This window comes from Hydra vulgaris, chromosome 08 (assembly GCF_038396675.1).
Source record: "Hydra vulgaris chromosome 08, alternate assembly HydraT2T_AEP".
NCBI lineage: Eukaryota > Metazoa > Cnidaria > Hydrozoa > Anthoathecata > Hydridae > Hydra > Hydra vulgaris.
Window position 1 is genome coordinate 30,958,676 of NC_088927.1, and position 23,167 is coordinate 30,981,842.

Consider the following 23,167-nt stretch of genomic DNA (forward strand, 5'->3'; position numbering starts at 1 on the left):
GCCCGTATAATTGACCCGCTTCAAAAATTCGCAAAATTATTCTCACGCTTAAAACTAAAATTTGTTTAAAAAATGTCTTCAAATGATTGTGAAGCTTCTTATGCAGAAAAAGAAGTGGAAAAGTTAAAGCTTTCACCAGGTTCTTTTTTAAATTTATTTATAAAATAAGTTGTTATCTTTTGTGAGTTTAGCAATGAATGAAACGAATGAAAAAACTTTTGAATCGAATTTAAAAAAAAAAAAATGAACTTGTCAGAACACAAACTTTTTCAAATGTGTAAATCTTCCTGTAATAAATTTGTTGCTTGTGAAACAAAGTCTTCCCTTTGTAAAGTTTTTTTTTAAAATGTGTAAGTCTCCCCTTAATGAAATTATTATTTGTGAGACAAATTTTCCATTTGTGAAGTTTCTTTAAGTGTGTAATTCTCCCCCTTTTTTGAATTAATTATTGTGAGAAGTATTTTTAAGTATATAAGTCTCCCTATAATTAAATTATTACATGTGAGAAAATATCTTCTATTTCTGAAATTCTTTATATGCGTAAGTCTCCCTAAAATGAAATTGTTACTTGTGAAACAAAGTCTTCTCTTTGTAAAGTATTTTTTAATGTGTAAGTCTCCCTTTTATGAAATTATTACTTGTGAGTCAAATTTTCCCTTTGTGAAGTTTCTTTAAGTGTGTCATTTCCCCCCTCATTAAATTATTAATTGTGAGAAGTTTTTTTTTAGTGTGTAAGTCTCCCCTTAATATTACATTGAATAGAAGTAGAAGTAGTAGAACAATTATTAGTAATAGTTATATCATTTGAAGATTCTTCATTATATCATTTGTTTCATTATATCAGTTATATCATTTGAAGATTCTAGGTTAGATTATTACTTATGAGGCACAATTTTCCCTATGTGAAGTTTCTTAAGTGTGTCATTCTCCCCCTCATTAAATTATTAATTGTGAGAAGTTTTTTTTAGTGTGTAAGTCTCCCCTTAATGAAATTATTACTTATGAGGCACAATTTTCCCTTTGTGAAGTTTCTTAAGTGTGTCATTCTCCCCCTCATTAAATTATTATTTGTGAGAAGTTTTTTTTAGTGTGTAAGTCTACCCTTAATAAAATTATTTTTTATGAGGCACAATTTTTCCTTTGTGAAGTTTTTTCAAATGCGTAATCCTCCCCTTCATTGAGTTATTTATTGTGAGAAGTTTTTTTAAGTGTGTAAGTCTCCCTATAGTTAAATTATAAATGTGAAATGATATCTTCTATTTTTGTAATTTTTTTAAATGCATAAGTCTCCCAATAAATTATAGTATAATGAAATTATTACTTGTGAAACGAAGTCTTCCATTTGTAAAGTTTTTTTTTTTTTAATATGTAAGTCTCCCCTTAATAAAATTATTATTTGTGAGAAACTTTTTTTCCTTTTTTCCCAATTTTCCTTTTGTAAAGTTTTTTGAAGTGTGTAAGTCTCCCCTTAAAAAAATTATTACCTAAAAATATTACGAAGGGAAGACTTTTTTTCACAAGTAACAATTACATTATTACTCCCTATAATGAAGTTGTTCCTAGTGAAACAAAGTCTTTCCTTTGTAAAGTTTTTTTTTTAAGTCTCCCCTTAATGAATGTTTTGTGTAAGTCTCCCCTTAATGAAATTATTATTTTTAAGACACAATTTTTCCTTTTTTTAAAGTGTGTAATTCTCCCCTTTATTGTATTATTTATTGTGAGAAGTTTTTTTAAGTGTGTAAGTCTCCCCTTAATGAAATTATTACTTGTGAGATGATATCTTCTATTTCTGAAGTTTTTTCAAATGTGTAAGTCTACCTTTAATGAAATTTTTACTTTTGAGACACAGTTTTCTCATTATGAGTAAGGAAAAAGTGTTCCCTAAAAGATTTTTTCAAAACGGTCTCATTATTTTCTATTGTTAGTTTTTTCCTATTTTGCTTCCCTTTTTTTTGTAAATTTGTTTTCAATTTTCAATTTCAAGTTTTTCAATTGGGGAAAGTCTTCCATTTGTAAACTATTACAAAATGTAAAAGTCTCCCTTTGTTGATATTATTTTGTTCACAAGCAAGTCTTTTTATTTCTATATTGTTCTAGTGTATCAGTGCGAATTTTGTTATGAATAATTATACAAAATAAACTTAAAAGTTTTTTTGAAATAGTAACTCTTTTCGTGATAATTTGATTTGGATAAGTTAGTTTTCTTCTAATATATTTTTTATCGTGTTTGGGAAAGTTTTGAATTTTAATTTAATTATAATTTATACATTTTATAGAGATTTCATTATTTTTTGAATTTGTGATATATCCTTATTTTGTGCTTCAATGTTTGTTTCTAAAATATTTTATAATATTTATTTTTTATATAGCATCTTTGTTCAATCCCTTAACTAGTTTATCTGATGGTCAGTTGTGCCTTATGAAAACTCCTAGGTGAAATATTTGTCAAATATCTTAAATACTGACTTTTAACTTTAATTTAACAAAAAAGTTTGATTTTTAGTTTTACATGCTCCACTTGTATGAGATCATTTTCAAGAAAAGATAGTTTAAAAAGGCATACACTGCTGATGCATAAGGCCATATTCGCTGACAACCAGTGCAGAGATAAAAGAACTCCTTGTTATTATAAAAACTGTAACCAAGTTTTTTTTCAAAAAATAAAATTGATTAAACACATAGAGGAGTATCATAAAGGCAAATTTTCTACAGAAACCTATGAGTTTTCCTCAGAATCCGAGTTCTTAACATGGAAAGAAAAAGAGGAGATTGATAATTATGTATTTTTCAGTAAACAAACTGGAAGTAAACAAAGCAGCAAAGAGACAAAAACAAGTTATTTTATTTGTCAAGTTGATGGTCATTCAAAACCACATCGCTCTGCAAAAGAACCTCCAAGAAAAACAAATAAAAGATACTTCAGAGGTAGTGTTAAATCAGATGCTTTCTGTCCTGCTAGAATGATTGTTAACATGAAGAAAAATGGAACCACAAATGTGTGTTACATAAAAACTCACAATCATACTATTTCTGTTACTAATACTATGTACCAGCCAATCCCAGATAATGTAAAAAATAACATTTCTGCTAAATTATCTATTGGCGTACCAGTAAATCAGGTCTATCATGATCTTAGAGAGAGTTTTGGAGAACGCGAAAATAGAGTGAATGGAGATAATATTGTTCTTACTAAATCCAATCTCCTTACAAAAAAGAACATTTCTGATATTAACCGAGTCATAAAAAAGGGATGTCAGCTTCACCCAGATGATAGCACTTCAACTTATTTACTTGTTCAAAAATTAATGTGTGAAGAGTTTAATAGCATTCTTGTATATAAACCACAAGGGCAACCTGCTATTATTGGGCCTAAATTATATGATGATATTGATATCAACAAGGATTTATTTGTTATTGCTATACAAACTAAGCAGCAACTGGCAATGTTTGAAAAGCATGGGGCAGAAATTGTTTGTATTGATTCTACACATAGCACTAGTATCAGTATGCCTTTCCACTGGTAACTTTGCTTGTCCGCGATGATTTTAAAAGGGGCTATCCAGTAGCTTTTTTTATTTCTAATCATTCTGATGAACAAACTATAACTCCATTTTTTGAGGAAATAAAGAAGCGATGTACTAATCCAGTCAAAGTTAATGCAGTTATGACAGATGATGATTGCTCTAGCTGGAATGCTTTTTCTAAAGTCTTTGGAGATACGCATCACTTGCTATGTAGATGGCATGTAAAACGCGCCTGGCGTAGTAAACTTCGTTTAGTTGGTACTGCTCATTTACAAGAAGAAATTTACCAGATTCTAGAAACAATGATAGATGAAAAAGATCCAATAGTTTTTACATCAATTATTAATGGTTTTGTCAAGACATATGAAAAGATATGTCCTAATTTTATAAATTACTTTGTAACATACTATGCTTCTCGACATGAAAAATGGGCTTCTTCTTTTCGGAACTTTCAGCATGCAGATACTGACACAAATATGTTGCTTGAATCATTCCATAACAAATTGAAAACAGTTTATATGGATAGACGACCCAATAAAAGGTTAGATAATCTGATCAAAGTGCTTTTGAAAATCGAGGAAGATGATTATTGGAGACACAAAAGAGACAACATTTATCTACGAACTCTATCTCTCCCTAAAAAGTTTAAAAAACGTCATGAAAAAGGAATGCTGATTTCAGATGACTGTGTTCTTAAATGTTCATCAAATGAGTACACTGTGAAAAGTCAATCAAAAGACATAATGTATAAAGTTGACATTTTGCAAGATACATGTAAAGAAAGTTCATGTTCACACTTATGTATAAATCCTGCCTGTATTGGCTTGTGTGAGCATTTATACCAGTGTAATTGCAGTGACAATTTTAACCTTTGTAAACATATTCACAAGCTCCAATCATTTCTTCTGAAAATTAAAAAAACAAACATAAAAGACCCATCATTAGCTGTTGTTTCAGAAGATGTTCAGATGATGAAAAAACCACAAGTATTTGATAATGAGGCAGAGCGGTTTAAAAAAAATGTTGATGAGTTATGTTCTTTAGTAAATAATCCCATGATAATAAGTCTTCAACTTCCATCTATAAACAGACAATTAGAAGATATGATTAGACAAGCCAAAGCCATTAAAGGCATAATCTCAATTGACATACCCATGAAGGCAACATTACAAACTCAACCCTTGAATTTTGCACCAAATAAGAAGTTAGATAAACAATGGCAGCCTAATAAGTTTAGAAAAACAAGAAAAGATAAGAGGAAAAGAAAAATAAGACCATACCATTATCCTGAACAACACCAAAAAAAGGAAATAGTTTTAAAAATGTTTCAGAAAAATGTTGATATAATACACAATGAAGAAATTACAATAATATGTGATGACATTAAAACTAGTGACTTTACTAGTACTCTTGTTAGGTAATTGCTCCTGCAAGGATGCTTTATGTCCATGTCCTATGATTCGTAGTTTATTTTATTCTATTTATTTTATATTTTCACTTTTAATTTTTTGACATATTTAATGAATATATTACTAAAATATAAATATTGAATGATATAATGGTAACATGATGCAAAATACCAAATGCATAAATTCTAACTTAAATGTAAAAAGTTGATAAATAGGATATGAAAATTAGCAATTTTTTTTAAAATATATATATAAAAAATAATTCATTTAAATACTTAATTATTTTTAGACATGTTCCTCACCAACTTTCTTTTATTTCTCTCTTGACACTTGAAAACATAATTTCTTCAGACTTATTGCAAAAATTCCAAAAAAATAATATTCAATTTCAAAAAGGCTGGCTTCAAGATGAAGTCATTGGAAGCTTCCTGCATTGTTAAGAAAAAAGGTTTTCATTTATGAAATATTGTGGGCCAACAGAAGCATTAGCATTAAGCTATTCACGAAGTATAAAGCTCTTATGGAAAGATGTTGACACTGAAAAAATAGATCAAGTCTTTATTCCCTTTAATCCATCTAATTCACATTGGATTTTAATACATCTGAAAGTGAAAACGGAAGAAATAACTGTTATTGATCCACTAGCTTCAAATATTTTGTTAAATAATATTTCACATAAGAAGTCAATTGCAGTTGCCAAAGAAATTTACAAGCGTAAATTCAACATATTAAACCCTAATGTTATTTCTACACAAAGTCATTGTTTACAAAATGATAGTTACAACTGTGGTGTTTATGTATGCTACTATGCATTACAGTTATGTGAAGGTAGAGTTTATAATGTTGCATATTTATGTGACATATCTAGCAGTTATTTGGGGATATATCAGTTTTATTTCGAAGGATTACATTCTTGTAAGGAAATCATTTATTCCCTAAATGTCCATCCTAAATTTATAACGGAAAATATTGTTTAATTCCTGGTGCAATCATGATAAATATTCAATGCAAAATTATACAGGTTTAGAAAGTTATAAAATATTTAAAAATGTATAAAAAGTCTATTAAGGATTTTATGTCTTAGTTTTCCTTCTAGGTAAGTTACATTTACTGTAGCTAACTAGCCTCTCACCTCCCCCATATGAAGCAGGTTGTACTGGATAACATGTTATCAAAAGCAGGTTGGCCTGACAATTATGTGTGTGTGTGTGTGTGTGTGTGTGTGTGTGTGTGTGTGTGTGTGTGTATATATATATATATTTATATATATAATTACCAGGCCGAATTTTATATATACTACATAAAGAATTATAAGGATAAAAAAAAAAGTATAAAAATAAGTAAACTTTTCATTATGTTCAATTTTTGTCAATAGCAAAAATATAAAATTTTTACTTTATAATAAAATTAGTAGAATAAATATGTTTTGTTGAATAAATATGTTTTATTTCATTCTCTAATATCTTTTTTTTTGTGTAAAAAATTAGAATGTTTAATTTTTATTTCATAACCATTAATTAGTCTAATTCATAAACGCAACAAAGTTAATTTTATTTTAGAAAAAAATCTTAATGGGCCATTTAATGAAGTTCAATTCCGTAAATACATTTATGACACTTTATGTGGTGGATGTTTGAAGAACCTCGAAAGTGGTTTTGAAAAGTTGTATGAAGTTTGCAGAGTAAGTAAATAATTTGTTACATTATGGAAATAAAATATTATTTTCTTTAATATATTAATTTATTTTTTTTCTTTCCCTAAACTGATAATCTAAACCTAAAATATATATCTATATATATCTAATATATCTATATATATCTATATATATAAATATATATATATATATATATATATATATATATATATATATATATATATATATATATATATATATATATATATATATATATATATATATATGTAATTGTCAGGCCAACCTGCTTTTGATAACATGTTATCCAGTACAACCTGTACTGGATAACATGTTATCAAAAGCAGGTTGGCCTGACAATTATATATATATATATATATCTATATATATCTATATATATATATATATACATACATACATACATATATATGTATATATATATATATACATACATATATATCTATATATATATATACATATATATATACATACATACATACATATACATATATATATACATACATACATACATACATACATACATACATACATACATATATATATACATATATATATATACATACATACATACATATATATATATATATATATATATATGTATGTTGGGGGGGATGCTGAAACGGATATAAGGGGGTTTAAGGCAGCCAGCATCGTCTCCCCCTGTTTGTAAACCGAAAGTTTATAGTAAAATTAAAAAAATAAATATCTATACTTAAATCTACAACTTTCATAAGAAAATTAAAAACCAAGCGCCTTAGGTTTGCCTGATGGTAAATGCATCTCTGACTATATAATATAGTCATTATATTTTTTTATAATGTAACCTTCTGTAAATGCACTAAGCCTTGGTTCTTGGAGTTACATTCAAATTTAGGTTTATCCATATTTTAAAATTTAGATATCTATGTTCTTATATGTATATAGTATGTCTACAGATATATTACTGAGGTATACTACAGAATAATTTTAGCTTTTTGTCATTATAGATTTGCCGTAATACGGACGTTAAAAAGAAAGATTGGGTGCAGTGTACAAAATGTCCACAGTGGTACCATAGCGAGTGTGCGAATATTTCTATCAAAGATGCTCATATTAGTGATTCCTTTCAATGCCAAAGATAAAGCATTTTTTAAACGGCTATTTTTATAGCCACAAATTTTCAAGTAATATTAAACGGCATAGTAACATTTTAGTAACTACCTAATAACAAGCCACTTCAATTTAAGTTGATCATTCAGGTTTGTGAGTAGCATGTCTTTGGAAAACTCCATTCAGGTGGTCATTATATTTTTTGAAAGAAGCTTAAGGTCTTTTTTGTTCGTTTCTCTAGCAACACCACCACTTCCTTATTATTTTACAATACTAAAATAAGTTCTCTATAGCAACGGCATCCATAAATGCCATGAAATTGCAATTACATTGCATTTATTTGCAAAAATACTTTGCGAACGTATTGATATTTTGAATGGAAAGTTCTTAGTAATAAAGTAATAAGGTTTTAAATGTAGTAGATGTAGTTTAGTTTCAAACTTTAGCAACGTAGATTTTTAATAGACCACTTATTAAAGAGATAAAAATCAAAAATTTGAAACAAAAAAGTTTGACTTAGCTTTTCAAAAAAATAAAAAAATTCCTTAAGGAGGTAAAATGCCGCGTAAGTTTTTTTTTTTTAGATATTTGCACTAATTTTAGCGACAAAACGTATTTATATCACAAAAATATACAGGTCCCTATTGGACTTATATATTTTTATGGGCAGGGTATGCCATGACACATGGCCCTAACCTACCGATGATAAAATATATTGACTTGTTTTTTTTTAATGATTTAAGTAAAACAGATGAAAGCACGTCACAGTTAATGCAGGAAACCAAACCGTGTATAAATGAGTTTTTATACACCTGGTCAATGTATTTATGCATTGATAAACTGATCAATGACTGATCATAAATATTAATAGCAATAAATGATGCACACTGTGCACCTCGGTTAGAAAGGAGGCATGTACTTAACTCTTCGGTAGTGATATGTGCAGGGTCCGTGGATAAGTTATAGGCTAGGGTTGTTCTGTGCGATCGACCCGATTTTTTACCAAATTCTTTATATTTAACGCAGATTTTAGCATAAAAGTTCAGCAAGATATTTCCTAATCAAGATATTTGCTAATAAAACGGACTTTTTTTTTTTGTCAAAAATTAACCCCTCCGCAAAAAAAATTTTATGGTACGGGCCTTTATATTAGTTTAACCGTCAAAGCACGTAGAGCCACGATCGTGGCTTTGAAAGTTTTCTTCAGAACTGACTTTTTCTGCAAAAATACCGCTGTTCAAAAATTAAAAATGGTACTTTTGAATATAGCACATTTTTTTCTATTTTTTGGTATATTGTTTGTGTATGTTGACTTATTTTAAAATAAAGTTAAAATTCAAAATAGTTGTTTTTTTTTTTTTTGTTTTTTTTAAGTTTAGTTCCTCCTTACGGCGCTCAAATTTTAGCACGCGCTCAAAATAATTTGTCTAAATTTTATCTCTTGTTTACATATATTACTTTAAGTAAAAAATCACGAATTTTAGATTTATTGCGGGACGCGTATACAGGTTATTTTATAAATCAATAGGTGTAATTCTCCCCTACACTCGATTCTAAAAAGAATAGTCTGAAAACGCAGGCCGTTTCTAACAGTTTTTATTGTTCAAGTTGAAAATCGGGTGGTCCGCAGGAATAAGGTGCAAAATAAACTTAATGATGGCCGAAAGTTCAGAAGATTTAATTCATATCGAGCACATTGTCGAGTTAAATCAAGATGAGCTTTGCAGTTATTGACCAGGATTTGTTACGTGATGTTGTTGAAAAACAACACGATTCGCATACACCACCAACAACATTTTTGTGTCAGTTTTGTAATAAAATATGTTTGAGCTCTAGGGGTCTCACTCGTCACTCTAATAGCAAACATTCAGATACTTTATTAGCTCATTCAGAAGTTTTAAAAGATACAGAAAAATTTAAAATACCAGAAGAAATACTTGATCTCAAAAATTTTGAAATATATTTAGAAAGAAGTGTTGCAAAGCTTTCATCGGATAACTGCTTTGAATCTGTACAAAATCTTTTTAAAAACTATGCGATTAATTTCGATATAGCTAACACAGCATACCAGTTCATTAAACCAGTTTTATCTTTATTTCGAGGAAATGCTGAAAATTTTTATCCAGATTTCTACAAATGTATCTTTGACAACATTGATTCTATTTTTATAGGATTAAATACACAGTGCTCTACATTACTTGGATTTGAAGTATGTAACCATGTATTGTCGCATCTTTCTGGTCAATCAGTTCTAAGTGATGCAATTTTATCTGAAAAAGCTTGTGTACTTTCAAATAGAGATCAATCTGTTATTTGCCTATCTAAGTGCGTATGTTTGTAGCACATTATATCGTCGCATCAGGTTTTCAGGTATTTATAAGGAAGAATCTTTACTTGCTGCCCAATATCAAGGAAGTGATGATTTGCCTGAGCATAAACTTGTGAACACACGTAACAGATCAGGCTTATGGAAAATGAAAATTGAGGCAATATGCATTTTTATTACTGCTGAATCAACCTTTAAAAATATGGTTAGTAAGTCTATCAATAAAATTGACAGTAAAGAAATTGTACTATCACTTCTCAAAGACAAATATTTTATCAAATTTTTCAAAGATCAAAAGTGAAACTGATGTTGTTGTTAACAAAGAGGTTTGTTCAAATGTTCTTGAGGACATCTTGAATTTGTATGTGAGAGCAAGAACATTTTCATACGTCAAGGATAACCTACAAGCTTATAAAGTTAAAGTCAAACAACTTAAGTCCAAGTCACTACGAACTTCACTAAAAAAGAGTAGTCAAGTATAGGTTATATATAAGATTAATTGCACATTTGACAGTTAGATACACTTATCTGATCTTATTATCTCAATTTTTTAAACAGCTATTTTCATAGCTACAAATGGCTAAAAACATTTTATGGCATCAGAATATTAATAATAGTTTTTCAATAGAATGTTTATTGTTTTTATGTCTTTCTAGTCCTAAAAAAACTTTTTATTTTATTTAAATTTTATTGTTTTGTTTTTTATTCTCGTGCCATTTTCTTTTAAGAAAATTTCAAAATTAATACTTTGCTGTCAATTAAAAGGGGGAATCAATTGTAAACTGGACTTGGAAACTGGAAAAAATCTATTTGAAAACAATAATTTTTATTTAAGTAGATTGATCCTAAAGCATATTAAGAAAAAGCTAGCCTTCTTGTTTTAATAACTTCAATTACTTAAAAAAATGAAAATTAGGCAGCGTTTCTAGTTGTTAGTAGAGTAGTGTTTGTATTTAGGGATGAGGGGAGAAGGTAATCAAATTTGATGTATATAGGGGGTAAGTTGGAAAAGTTGTTGACAAGAGGGAGAAAAAAGGTAAAAATTACCCCAAAACTGTTGACATAATTAATGGACAGCCCCTTAGGGGAAAAATTAAGTATAACTGTTATTGAAATATGTAATGATTATATTTGCAGGTCTACCGTGAGAAATTTCTGACCCTGAAGAAAACGGATGGGCCTCCTTTTGGCGGGTCCACTGAAAAATCTAGGCAGTATATAATAGTTATACTTGCAGTTGTTATTAAACTAAGAACTAAAATTAGAGATTTAATCAAATAAAAAGATATTAGAAATAAATTTATTAGTACTATAATAGTTACCCGACTAAATCGACTTTTAGTCGATTAGTAGAAAATCCAAAGTCGGTTAAATCGACTATTACATTTTTCATAGTCGACTAATTTCGACTAGTCGACTTTTAGTCGATTTAGTCGAAGTCCATAACAACACTAATTATAAAATAACATTAGGGGGCATCCAAATGCGATAAACACTGTAGTATAATCAGTTTTTATTTTTATATAAACTTATTTTTCCAGAAGACTTAATTTCTATATAATATTTAATATATCATGTAAAAGCAGGTTGCAGTAAAGATTAGGATTTGATATAGTAGCATAGTGACAAATTATGGGCTCCCAAAAATTTTTATGAAAAAAGACGTCAAAAAATCCACATGTTGCATTTACATGTAAATGTACACACCCTACCTTTTCACTTTGCCAATAATGTGTTTTAATAATTTGTGGCTATGAAAATAGCCGTTTTTAATTGGTGCCCTATTATTTTACTCGCTTTCTGCATGGTACTGGTTCTTCATTGATCTCAAAGTGAACATCTTCATGGGAATTGCCATCTTTTATTGGTCTGAATACCTTTTGATTTCGAATAGTATTATCGTTGTAGCCAAAATCACGGACAGATGGATTATCCTTGCGGGAACCGATTTGGCGTTGATGTCCAAAATAATTTTCAAGGGGATCTTGACAAAATCTTTCTGTCAATACATAAGACACACCATTAGAAAGTTAAAATGTTATCAATTCAACAGCAGAATTCACTGTAATTTTAATTCCTTCATAGGTTTGCCACGATATAAACATTTTACTTTTATCATTTAAAGTAAACTTACCTTGACGGGTATTGATAGAATTTAACCAGTTTTCAAATATGGCAAAAATTCTGATTTAAACCAGTTCAAACGATTGTCATCAAGAGAAGAAAATGGAACAAGAAATGGTTTTGACTTCTGAATTGATTCATAAGGATTACTAATGTTTATAATATCAAAAAAATTGTCAATCATTGAACAAAAGTTAGCTGTTGCAAAAGTATCTGGAGATCCATAGTTAAGAAGGACTTTACTTACAGTAGTGCTTAGAACTTGTGCTGCCAATTTGACATTCATAACAGAATAAGATGACAATTTAATATGGTCATATGATAATTTTGGGAGTAGATGTAAACCACATGTTTGATCTTCTTTAAAAATATCTGAGATGTGACTCCATAGAATGTATAAACCATCATTCCACATGTATCTAGTACATTTACCAGATCCAGAGCTGTAAATACAGTTTCTTGTTGTTTTAAGAAGATGTGGAGGGTCAGCTATAAAGTAAATATATCTTTCAGGACAATATAAATTTATAGTTTTATATGCGACAACTGCATCCTTTTTAACATTTGAATTAGATAAACGTGAATGCATTTTTAAAAGTTTTCTGTTCGGAGAAGCACCATCACACTTTGTTGCCATAACTTTTAACTTGCATTCCAGTTTACATATACCGATAGCTTTCCAAAATAATGGAAAAATTTGAGCTGATGATATTCCAAGTGTTGCAAAATTAGCTAGTGTAAACTTAAAAGGGTTAATTATACTGCGAATCATAAACACAAGAACATGAGTGGCTACTGCGTCAGTTTTTTGTAAAGTTGCGTAGTTTAAATCGATATCGCCAAGGTCAAGGAATCCTATAATTTCTCCTGTGTGTTTATCCCATACAAGATTTTCTTGAATTTTTATTTCATCAAACAATAATACAATATATTTTTCTATATCACTAAAATCGTTTACTTTAGATTTTAACTCTTTAATAATATCTGGATTGAAACCACACTGAGGATGAATATAATTCTTGTAGTCACGAAGACGACGACGGCTTGGTAATACAAGAAAACCAGTACCAGACTTTTTATCAAAGCGAATATCCTCGTATGCACTAGGAGACTTTGCACAAAGGCTAAGGCAATACCATATAATCATTGGATGTTATCGCACAGATGTTGGATTTGACAGTAGGTATTTTTGTTGCTCAGTCCAAAAAAATTTCATAAATGGTGAAATATTATCAAAAGCATTTGACATTAGGTTTTTTATATCATTATCAAAATCAGATGTTACTCGTAATGAACTTTTTTGAATCTCATCTTGCATATTTTTCATTTCCTGTTTCAAAATGGCATTTTCAGATCGATAGTTTTGCAAGGTAAGTTTAATTCTATCAGGTGAAGTTATGGAGATTTTAAGGGGCATTTAAATGAGCAGGTTTTGTCAGCGTTTCAGCTTTACGTTTTGCAGCCTTTTGTAGTTTAGTATTTTGTGACAATTCCAAAGCTTTACATTCATTACAAATATCACCAGATTTTATCAATAAAAAACACAAAGTTGACCTATTAAATTCACTCTCAAATGTAGTGATTGATGGAACACTTGGATTGTACAATTTTGTAAGAATATGTTTTTTAAAACAGTTTGAACGAGATGCAACACCTTGACACAATGAGTTGATAAAAGAGCAATAATACTTGATAAAGAAATGTTTTTAACTGATTGTTTGTAATTCAAATATATATCATGTGTATTTGGTAAGTTCCAAGCAAAAGATCGTATTGTAAATATAAGGCTAGGTTGAACATATACTTCATATTTGGGTTGTAGGTGAATATTGTCTACTTTAAAAACTTTGACTAAATCTTTCGATATAACAAGTTCCCATGATTCTAATTTAAGTATGCTGACACGATCAACAAACTCTTGAAATGATTTATAAAAAAAATCTACATGATTCTGAACTTTGTCTGATTCATTGCACTCTTTCTTTGATGTAATAATTAGTGTTGAAAGTCTTGTCTTTTTTAATAGACTAAAAAAAAATAAAAAAAATAAAGATAAAAAATAAAGACAAAAATTAAATATTGCTTTGAAATTTTTTTACCTGGATGTTTGAACACTCTTAATTGGTAAATTTTCTGAAGGTAGAGATCCTGGTATAAGTCTTGCTCTAGTTGAATCTATAAATAAATAAATAAATATATATATATATATATATATATATATATATATATATATATATATATATATATATATATATATATATATATATATATATATATATATATATATATACATATATATATATATATATATATATATATATATATATATATATATATATATATATATATATATATATATATATATATATATATATATATATATATATATATATATATATATAGGCGCACATAACGAATAGTTTAGCTTACTTCTATTAACTTCGTGTTCTTTAAAGTGTTTCTCACAAATATGCAACGATTCACTGGCGATTTGCTTCCTTAAAGCTGAATAAATTAAACGGTCTTTAGTTATAACCTCTGTCAATTTTCTTCTCCATTGAACGGTAAAGTCATCCTGACCTTTAGGAAGACTGAATATAGCTATTCCATGTGAATAACGAGAGGTATGACAGCCATACACTGAACAATTTGCTCCAGGCATTGTATTTTTACTTGAAATCGTTAAAGAAATTTTGTTTGTTTTGCACCTTAAAGTAGGCTGGGTACTAACGCGGGTAAGAACCTAACATCAACGGCAAAACCTATTGTTCACAGGCCGTGTTTCCAGACTATTCTTTTTATGACTGATTTGTGTTGACGTTTTTTTGCGATGACGTAACCTTTATGCGTTACGTCTGAAACTATTTATTAACGAATATTCTCCAAACAACTGTTTCGGCGAGTCAATTTTTAAAGTATAAAAGTAAACAAAGTTACGCGGATTTTTTCTTTTTGGATTATCAAACTAATATCAGATAAGTTTTTAAATCCACTTTTATCTAGTGCATATATTTGTTAATTAATATTATTTTATTTGTTTTTATTATATTTATTAACAAGTCAATATTATTTTGATAACAATGTATTCAACTGAGAGGGAAATTCTAAAACAACATATTGGATGGAAAAATGGTTGGGAAGATAGGTGCAACTTTCCCTTTGTTAAGCGATTAATTAGGACAGATAAGATCAGTAATAATGTCATTTCCATTTTAATGACTGCCTTTAAAATAAGAGGTGATTTATTTAGTTTTATGAGTTTTCTTTTGCCAATTGATTTTGATATGCCTAGTAATGACGAGTTTGATAAAATATGCCTAAAGTTTACACGCCAAAAAAAGAAATGTAAAAAAAATTTTAAAGCTATAAAAAACGAAGAATTTTTTAAAATGCAACTGTCGCAAGCTCCACCCAAAAAAAAAATCAGCAGATGCAGATGACTTTTTCACTTTAAATAACAGTCAGGAGCTACTGAATCAAATCGATCAATTAACTTCTGAAAATAAAACAAATATGGAGCAAATAGAAAAATTTTAAATTGCAAGGTAGGTAGGTGCCCATTCTGTTCCTATCTTCAGAAGTTATTTATACCTATGCAATACCTTCGCTCAGGTTAAAGAATGGAATACTAGTCTTGCATCAAATGTATGTAAAAATCTAGCTTTTACATATTAACTTGTGATCAGAGCAACTGGTATGTTGGTTGGGTATGATCTTGTATGTTTGTGTATTTAATTTAAAAAATGTATCGTCCTTCTTTGTAACATTTGTTTATAGATATATTACATATCCATTCGATGTTTATCACCAGAAGTTAGTTCTACCTTTGCAGTACCTCTGCTCTACATACCTCCTCGCTGGTTAAAGAATGGAATATAAATCTCATATCAAGTTGGTGTAAAAATTTAGTTCAATAAATTAAGAATTTGTAAACGTTATCAAAATTTTGAGTGGAGCAATTGTTTTTCTGGTTTAGCATGAGTATGAATCTGATATCAATTGGATGTACAAAGATAGTTTACTACTTAAAGAACCTATCAGTAAACCAACTGATTATAAAACAGTTTTTAATGGGAATAAAAACAAATTTTCAAAAGATTTCAATTAGCTATTTGTATATTCAAACACTTTATTTACTGAGAAAAGAGACTATAGATTCAAGTACTATAAAATAATTCTACTACCATAAGCGAAGTTAATTCAAAAACTTAAACTCAAATTTGGTCATGAATTATTTTATTAGACTTGGTGAGTGTTTATTTATTAACAACTTAACACCATATTATTAGAACTGTGTGCACAGAAAAAAATAAATGCCTAAACTTTAAATGTTTTGACTAAATATTCCAAAATCGAAATCTGGCTTTATTTTGCAATGCAATGAATTTATTGGCTTAGGAAAATAAGTTTCTAAAACAAGAACTCCTAGGTTTAAAAATGTACTCTTTTAACAGCTAATCCCCCTTTTAACTACATTTTTTATAACTTTGCGAAAACTGCGGTATGCTTTCAGACCTCAATAAAGTCTGTTTTAGCTATCCTTAAACAATTAAGTAAAGTTTTTTTGTTTTTATAATGGTCAAACAATGGGTATATTTGAGAATAACTATCAGAAATAAATTTTTCTGATTTTTTTTTGATAAAAAGTAACATCAAATTACTTGAATTCAGCCAACTTCATCTTTTATCGCGTTTTTTTTAAACTTAAAGAAGTTTTTTTACTAATGCATTAAATGTCGTAAGATGAAACATTTAATTGGTGTTTTTATTCTTTTTACAAAACAAAATTATCTTTAATATTTTAAAAGTTATAGAAGTTTTAGTAACACCCCTTAAGTCAATATTTTCAAAAAATAACAAGAAGCCGTTAAGCTCGGTTTATAACAGCCGTGCTGCTCAACCCAAATAAAATAGAAGCTGTTTTGATTGGATCTATAAAACAAATTAGCAAGCATAAAAATGATTCAAAAACTATTTTTTCTGAAACAGCACTAACTACGATAAATTCAGTAAAAATCCTTGGTGTCACCCTGGATTCATTGCTCTCTATTGACAAGCACATAAACAACACTATTAAATCCTGCAATTGCCATATTCGTGCACTTAGAAACATTCGTCCATGTCTGACTAGAGAAGCTGCAAATACAATTGCGTGTGGCATTGTTAACTTCAGCTTGCCTGTTTTAACAGTCTTTAATCTCTATCAAAAAAATATTAAAAAACTCTAACGAATTTAAAATAGCTTATCTCAAATCGTTTTCCATTTTCTTATTCATTTAAATTCAGAAATGTTGCTGAAAGCTCTTCATTGGTTACCAATAAATTAAAGAATAATCTATAAGATATCAGTCATCACATATAAAATTTTATTATCTAAATCTCCTGCATATTTATTTAAACTCCAAGAAGTTTGAACATCAAAAAAAATACAAGATCATTAGACAGTTGTCAACTTACACATCGTCAATAAAAAACTTGTCTGGACTCAAATTCTTTTTGTATGACTGCTCATCGAATTTGGAAGGGTTTATTTATGAACACGCGAGACTCAACCTCTTTAGAAACATTTAAAAAAAGACTAAAATATGAACTTTTTATAAACGCTTTTTCAAACTCATAGCTAACTTGTTTTAGTGCTTCAGAATTACCTCACCACTATTGTGATTGTTGTAAATAATAGCACATTAATCTTTAATTTTTATTATTATTACTACTATTATTATGTGCGGCCGTGGCGCAGTGGTTAGAGCGCTTGCTTTATAAGCAGGAGATGCAGGTTCAAAACGTGCTTTTGACATATTTTCGCGTCACGATAAGGAAGGAGGGGTGAACTTCCTGCTTAAATGAACTTCCGCGGTGCTCTTTGACAAGACCGTTATATATATATATATATATATATATATATATATATATATATATATATATATATATATATATATATATATATATGTAACACAAGTCAAAAAAGGTCAAACTGAGAAAATCAGCGATGAAGTTTTAAGTTCTTAATATTTTTTCCGACTAAGAGTGCCATTTGTATCTGTCATTTTGTAAACATTCGTTTTAGACTTGAGGTATTTTTTTACCATGTACAACACATAACATACTATCAAATGAAATTAATATCTCAACATCCATAATTTTTGAATTGTGGCATATATATATATAAATATATATATATATATATATTTTTTTTTTTAGTTTACAATTATAAATCGTAATATAACAATGCATAAACTTGGTATCTGAAAGAAGATCCAAAATATCTTGTCGTCAGAACCATATAAAATATATCAAACGTGTATATATAATATAATAAAAATACAATTGATTTAATAATTATTAACTATGTAGAATAAACAAAAACAGAAAATAATTTTACATTTCAAAAATATTTATATAAACTGTCAGTAGAAAGAATAAAGTTTTTTAATTTAGTTTTAAAAACAGAAAACGAAATTGACAAATCAAAATTTGGAACAACAATTTTGTTCCATAAATATGGTGCTCGATAGTTTATGCAAAATTGATTAAACTTTGTTTGACAAAAGGGTTCAATTATTAAATTATTATTTCGTAAAGTATATTTGTTTATAGCTTTATGGGTAAAAAGATCTTTAAAAATGAACAATGGTTGTTCACTTTTACAACGAAACATAAAACATAAAATATTATAGACATTGAGTTCGTAAACGTTAAGTGCTTTAACGTTTTTAAACAAAATATTAGAATGAGAAAAATGATTTTCAAAACATATTAAAAGCATTGCGTGTTTCTGACGATGGTAGAGATTTCGTAACTTACTTTTAGAGATACTTTCCCAAACAATATTGGCATAATTTATATAGTTATGTATAAATGAGTAGTAGAGTTGAATTAAATTTTGTTTATTTAGATAGTATCTACCTTATATAGAATTCCAAATTTGAAAAATGTCACTGTTTGACAGAAATAAATTAGTATCGTCCGCAAAAATGATACTCATAAGGTTAGAAGCTTTATTTAAATCGTTCATATAGACTAAAAACAAAAGTGGGCCTAGAGTAGAACTCTGTGGAACACCACATTTTATGTCAATTAGTTTTTCATTTTGAAAATAATCTCCATAGAAAATAAATTGTTTTCTATTTGTCAAATAACTTTTATACAATTTTATTAATTTGCCATTAATTCCATAAAATTTGAGTTTCTTAATTTGAATTTTGTGATCGACCGTGTCGAATGCTTTTGATAGGTCAATGAAAATACCTAGTGTATATTGTGATCTACCAAATGAATTGGAAATTTCACGAATGAACTGTGTAATGGTTTGTTCAGTTGAACAATTTTTTTTTAAACCGAATTGATTTTTATATAGAAGTTTATTGTATGTTTTATATAGAAGGTAATTGTATGTTCTATTGTATATAATTCTTTCTAAAATTTTCGAGAAGGTTGAAAGAACTGAGATAGGGCTAATTAATAATAGGGCTAAAATAAAAACTGAGATAATTACTAATATTTGATTTTTTTTCGTCTTTGTAAATTGGAGTAACTTTAGCTATTTTTAATTGGTCGGGGAATACACCTTGCTGTATAGATCCCCTGAACACTTTATAAAGAATACATTTTAAATTTTCAAAGCAATCGATGATTATGTTGCCATTTATTTCGTCCGCACCTGTAGCTTTGTTTCTTTTAAAAGATAAGTCAGAATATAAATTATCTATAAAAAGCGAATTATTTATAGGCTCTAGGAAATCACTAAAAGTTTTTTCCGTAATAGGAATCTTATTTGCCAATTTAGTTCCTATATCAATAAAATATTTATTAAACTCGTTTGCAATTTCGTTTGGTTCATGTATATTTGTTTTATTTATTTTAATTACTTTAGGAAGGTAGTTTGAATTTGTTTTCCTGTTATTTCTTTCAACGTTCTCCAAGTATTTTTTGAGTCGTTTTTAAATTTACTAATTAAATTTGAATAATAATTTTTTTTAAGTTTTTTACGAGTTTTTTCAAATAGATGTTGGTAATTTTTATATTTTTGTTGGTTTTCATCTGATTTTGTTTTTAAATATTTTATATATAGTTTCTGTTTGATTTTAGAGGATTTTCTAAGTCCTTTGGTAATCCATGGACTATTCAAGGTTGTTTTATTTGTTATTTGTTCACAAAGTGGAAAGTTTGCATTGTATATTGAGAAGAAAGTATCAAAGAACTTATTATATATTGTATTTGCGTCATCACTAAAGTTAATATATTTCCAATGCAGAAGTGGTAATTGATATTGAAAGAATTTTATATTGTTTTCGTTGAAGACACGTTTTTTTATTATATTTTGTCTTTCGGGGCTATTAGAGGATACAGTATGAATTGTAAGAAAAATGGGGAAATGATCGGATATGTCGGTTTTTATAATTCCTTTTTGTAATTTCTTATTATAAATATCTGTTGTGAAAATATTATCAATCAACGTCGTTTAAGTTTTGGTTATTCTAGTAGGGCGATTAATTAAAGGAAGAGCTCCTGCCATAAATATTTCATCATAAAAACTTTTTACTTTTTTATCTTTACAATAAATTAGACAGCTTATGTTGAAATCTCCAATTATAAAAGTAATTTTGTTTTCTTTGCTACCTTTGTGAATGATATTACACTGTAAAAAGAAACGAAGATTTTCAGACGCACCATCTGGTGGTCTATAACAGCAGCTTAATAGAATACTTTTTTTTTATTGTTTAAAATGTCAACAGTTGCGATTTCTTTATCACCATCAGAAACGCACGTATCATTCCTAAAGTGATATACAATGTGTTCCTTAACGTAAATCAAAACTCCTCCACCCCGTTTAATTGTTTGTCTTTCTAACAAAATTGTTTCAAAACCTGAAAGATGGAAAATAGAATTATTTTTAAACTCGTTCGAAGAAATCCATGTTTCTGTTAAGCAAATTATATTAAAAAAATTTTCAGTTTCATCTAAAAAATCACAAAGCTTTTCAAAATTTTTATTTAGACTACTAATATTAATGTGAAGGATTCTGATTTTTTGATTTTCAGTGCCGTTTTTATTAAGAAATTCTTTTAACTTATTGGGATAAAGATAAAAACAACGTGTGTTCACATCATTAAAAAAGTTGACATCTGGATCTGAATTAAGATCTGATTTTAAGTATTTATCATGAAAATTAAAAGTAAAGGATTCGTAGTCATACATTTTTGTTTTTAAATTTGATTATAGAATATTAAAAGAATTCCTTTATACAGGGCCGTACCGAGCCGATTTTGCGCTTCGGGCAAGAAAAGAAAATTGCGCCCCCTCTTCCCCTTCCTTCCCCCTCCCCCTCCTTAAAAAAAAAAAAAGAAGAAAATTAAACGAAAAAAATGATTTATTGATCACAAAATTTATCACATCAAGTTATAAGTAAAATTTGCCATTAAGGTTGCACAAACTTTAGTTCAATGCCACTTTTCTGGCTTTTCTTGATGAAAATTCACTAATGACATCATCAAAATCAATGATGTTTGTCACTTCATTTTCAATTGAAATTATAGCCAAACTAGACAAACGTTCTTGGCCAATTGTTGACCTCATATAGTGTTTTATGAGCTTAAGTTTACTGAAACTTCTCTCACACGTAGCAACTGTGACTGGTATGGTGAGGAAGATGCGAATAGCAATTGTTGTGTTGGGATAAGCATCGGTCAAAGAATATTTATGAATGAACTGCAAAATGTCGATCTAGCTAGATTTTTCAAAGTTGTCCATCATTGCGGCAGCTTGATATTTAAAGCTTGCCATTTCTGACTGGAAATCGGAAGAATCTAAATCTGTCTTGTCAATTTGAGATAAATTTGCAGCTTTTTTCTTGAGTTCATCCACTGAACTTTTAGAGAGTGAATGCCCACTGAGGTAGCCAAAATCAGAGGATACAGCAGACATCAGCCTCAAACCGCCACTCTATTTGTGTAATAATGCTATCAAACACAAGGTTGCACTGAGATCCGAATTCTGTTTCTGCTGTGAGAAGGTGAGAGTCATCTTCAGCTTCATAAAGTGCTATTCGCTTCACTTTGCGCTTCCTCTTAATTGGAAAGCCACCACCAATTCCGCTCTGGTTAGCTCTTTCTGTGGATAATATTGTCCACCCCAACATCTCAAAAATTCTGAATGAAAGCCTTCAACCATTTCATTTTTTTTACGGCAAATGAAATGGTTTTTGACTGAAGCAGTTTGTTTTCCAGGTCAATTAGAGAAAGAATTTGACACCAGAAATCCAACAAACACAAAAAACTGAAATCAATATGAATGAGAAGTTCTTTTGCACTGCTAACTGTGACAGCATTTGTCATGGGATTGTGGATAATGGATTCCAAAACTTGAAGAACATCTTTGATTTGTCTGTGCAATGGTGTAATTGCTTCTTTTTTGGTAGACCATCTTGTGTCATTATTTCCCTTTAATGAGATGGTCAACGTTTTCATCAGTTTTTCCCATCTTGGCGTGAAGCTTGAAAAAAAGTTAAAGATGGCTTGAACCTTTCCAAAAAACGTAATCATGAGTGGGGAAACCTCAGCAGCATGAACACCAACAAGATTTAAAGTGTGAGCTGCGCATGGAACAAATCTTGCTGACTCATTAAGAGAATGGATGTGAGCTTTGACGCCATTGTATTTTCCAGACATATTGGCTCCATTGTCATAGCCTTGGCCCCGGCAATCGGAAATGCTTAGACCATCCTTCTCCAATTTTTCACTTATCTCTGTTGCAAGACCTTTTCCGGTTTTTTGGTGAGATTCAATGAAGTCCACAAAGCTTTCCTTAATTGTGCAGGTTTCATCACTGATGCGGACATACCTGATGATCTGAGTCATCTGCTCTTTGTGGGAGGTATCTGGAGTGCAGTCAAACAGAACAGAGTAGTATTTAGCTTCTTTGATGTTTGACAAAATTTATTTCCTGACTTTCTGCCCAAGTAACTCAATCAGCTCATTTTGAATTCAAGGAGAAAAGTAGGATGTTGTGGTTTTTTTTGCTTTAA

The 23,167-nt window shown here is 29.0% G+C and overlaps 1 protein-coding gene and 1 long non-coding RNA gene across 3 annotated transcripts; both read left to right on the plus strand.

Moving 5' to 3' along the window:
• On the plus strand, window positions 1–8,285 carry LOC136084288 (uncharacterized). The gene is made up of 3 exons (XM_065804355.1): window positions 1–139; window positions 6,493–6,614; window positions 7,592–8,285. Exons 1-3 carry the CDS (start codon window positions 73–75, stop codon window positions 7,724–7,726), a joined length of 324 nt encoding a protein of 107 aa, XP_065660427.1. The 5' UTR covers window positions 1–72; the 3' UTR covers window positions 7,727–8,285.
• Window positions 8,286–15,120: 6,835 nt separating this feature from the next.
• LOC136083749 (uncharacterized) lies at window positions 15,121–16,242 on the plus strand. 2 transcript variants are annotated; one of them, XR_010640052.1, is made up of 3 exons: window positions 15,121–15,289; window positions 15,694–15,789; window positions 15,922–16,242. It is a non-coding gene; the product is annotated as an uncharacterized LOC136083749 (long non-coding RNA). The 2 variants fall into 2 exon arrangements; XR_010640053.1 differs by having other exon boundaries at window positions 15,122–15,289; window positions 15,698–15,789.
• Window positions 16,243–23,167: the final 6,925 nt, after the last annotated feature.

What these genes read in the sequence shown, in the direction of transcription:
- LOC136084288 (XM_065804355.1), top strand. Translation starts at nt 73, where the DNA reads ATGTCTTCAAATGATTGTGAAGCTTCTTATGCAGAAAAAGAAGTGGAA. An exon ending in AAAGTTAAAGCTTTCACCAG is followed by an intron (nt 140 to 6,492) that starts GTTCTTTTTTAA and finishes ATTTTATTTTAG; the next exon opens with AAAAAAATCTTAATGGGCCA. An exon ending in AGTTGTATGAAGTTTGCAGA is followed by an intron (nt 6,615 to 7,591) that starts GTAAGTAAATAA and finishes TTGTCATTATAG; the next exon opens with ATTTGCCGTAATACGGACGT.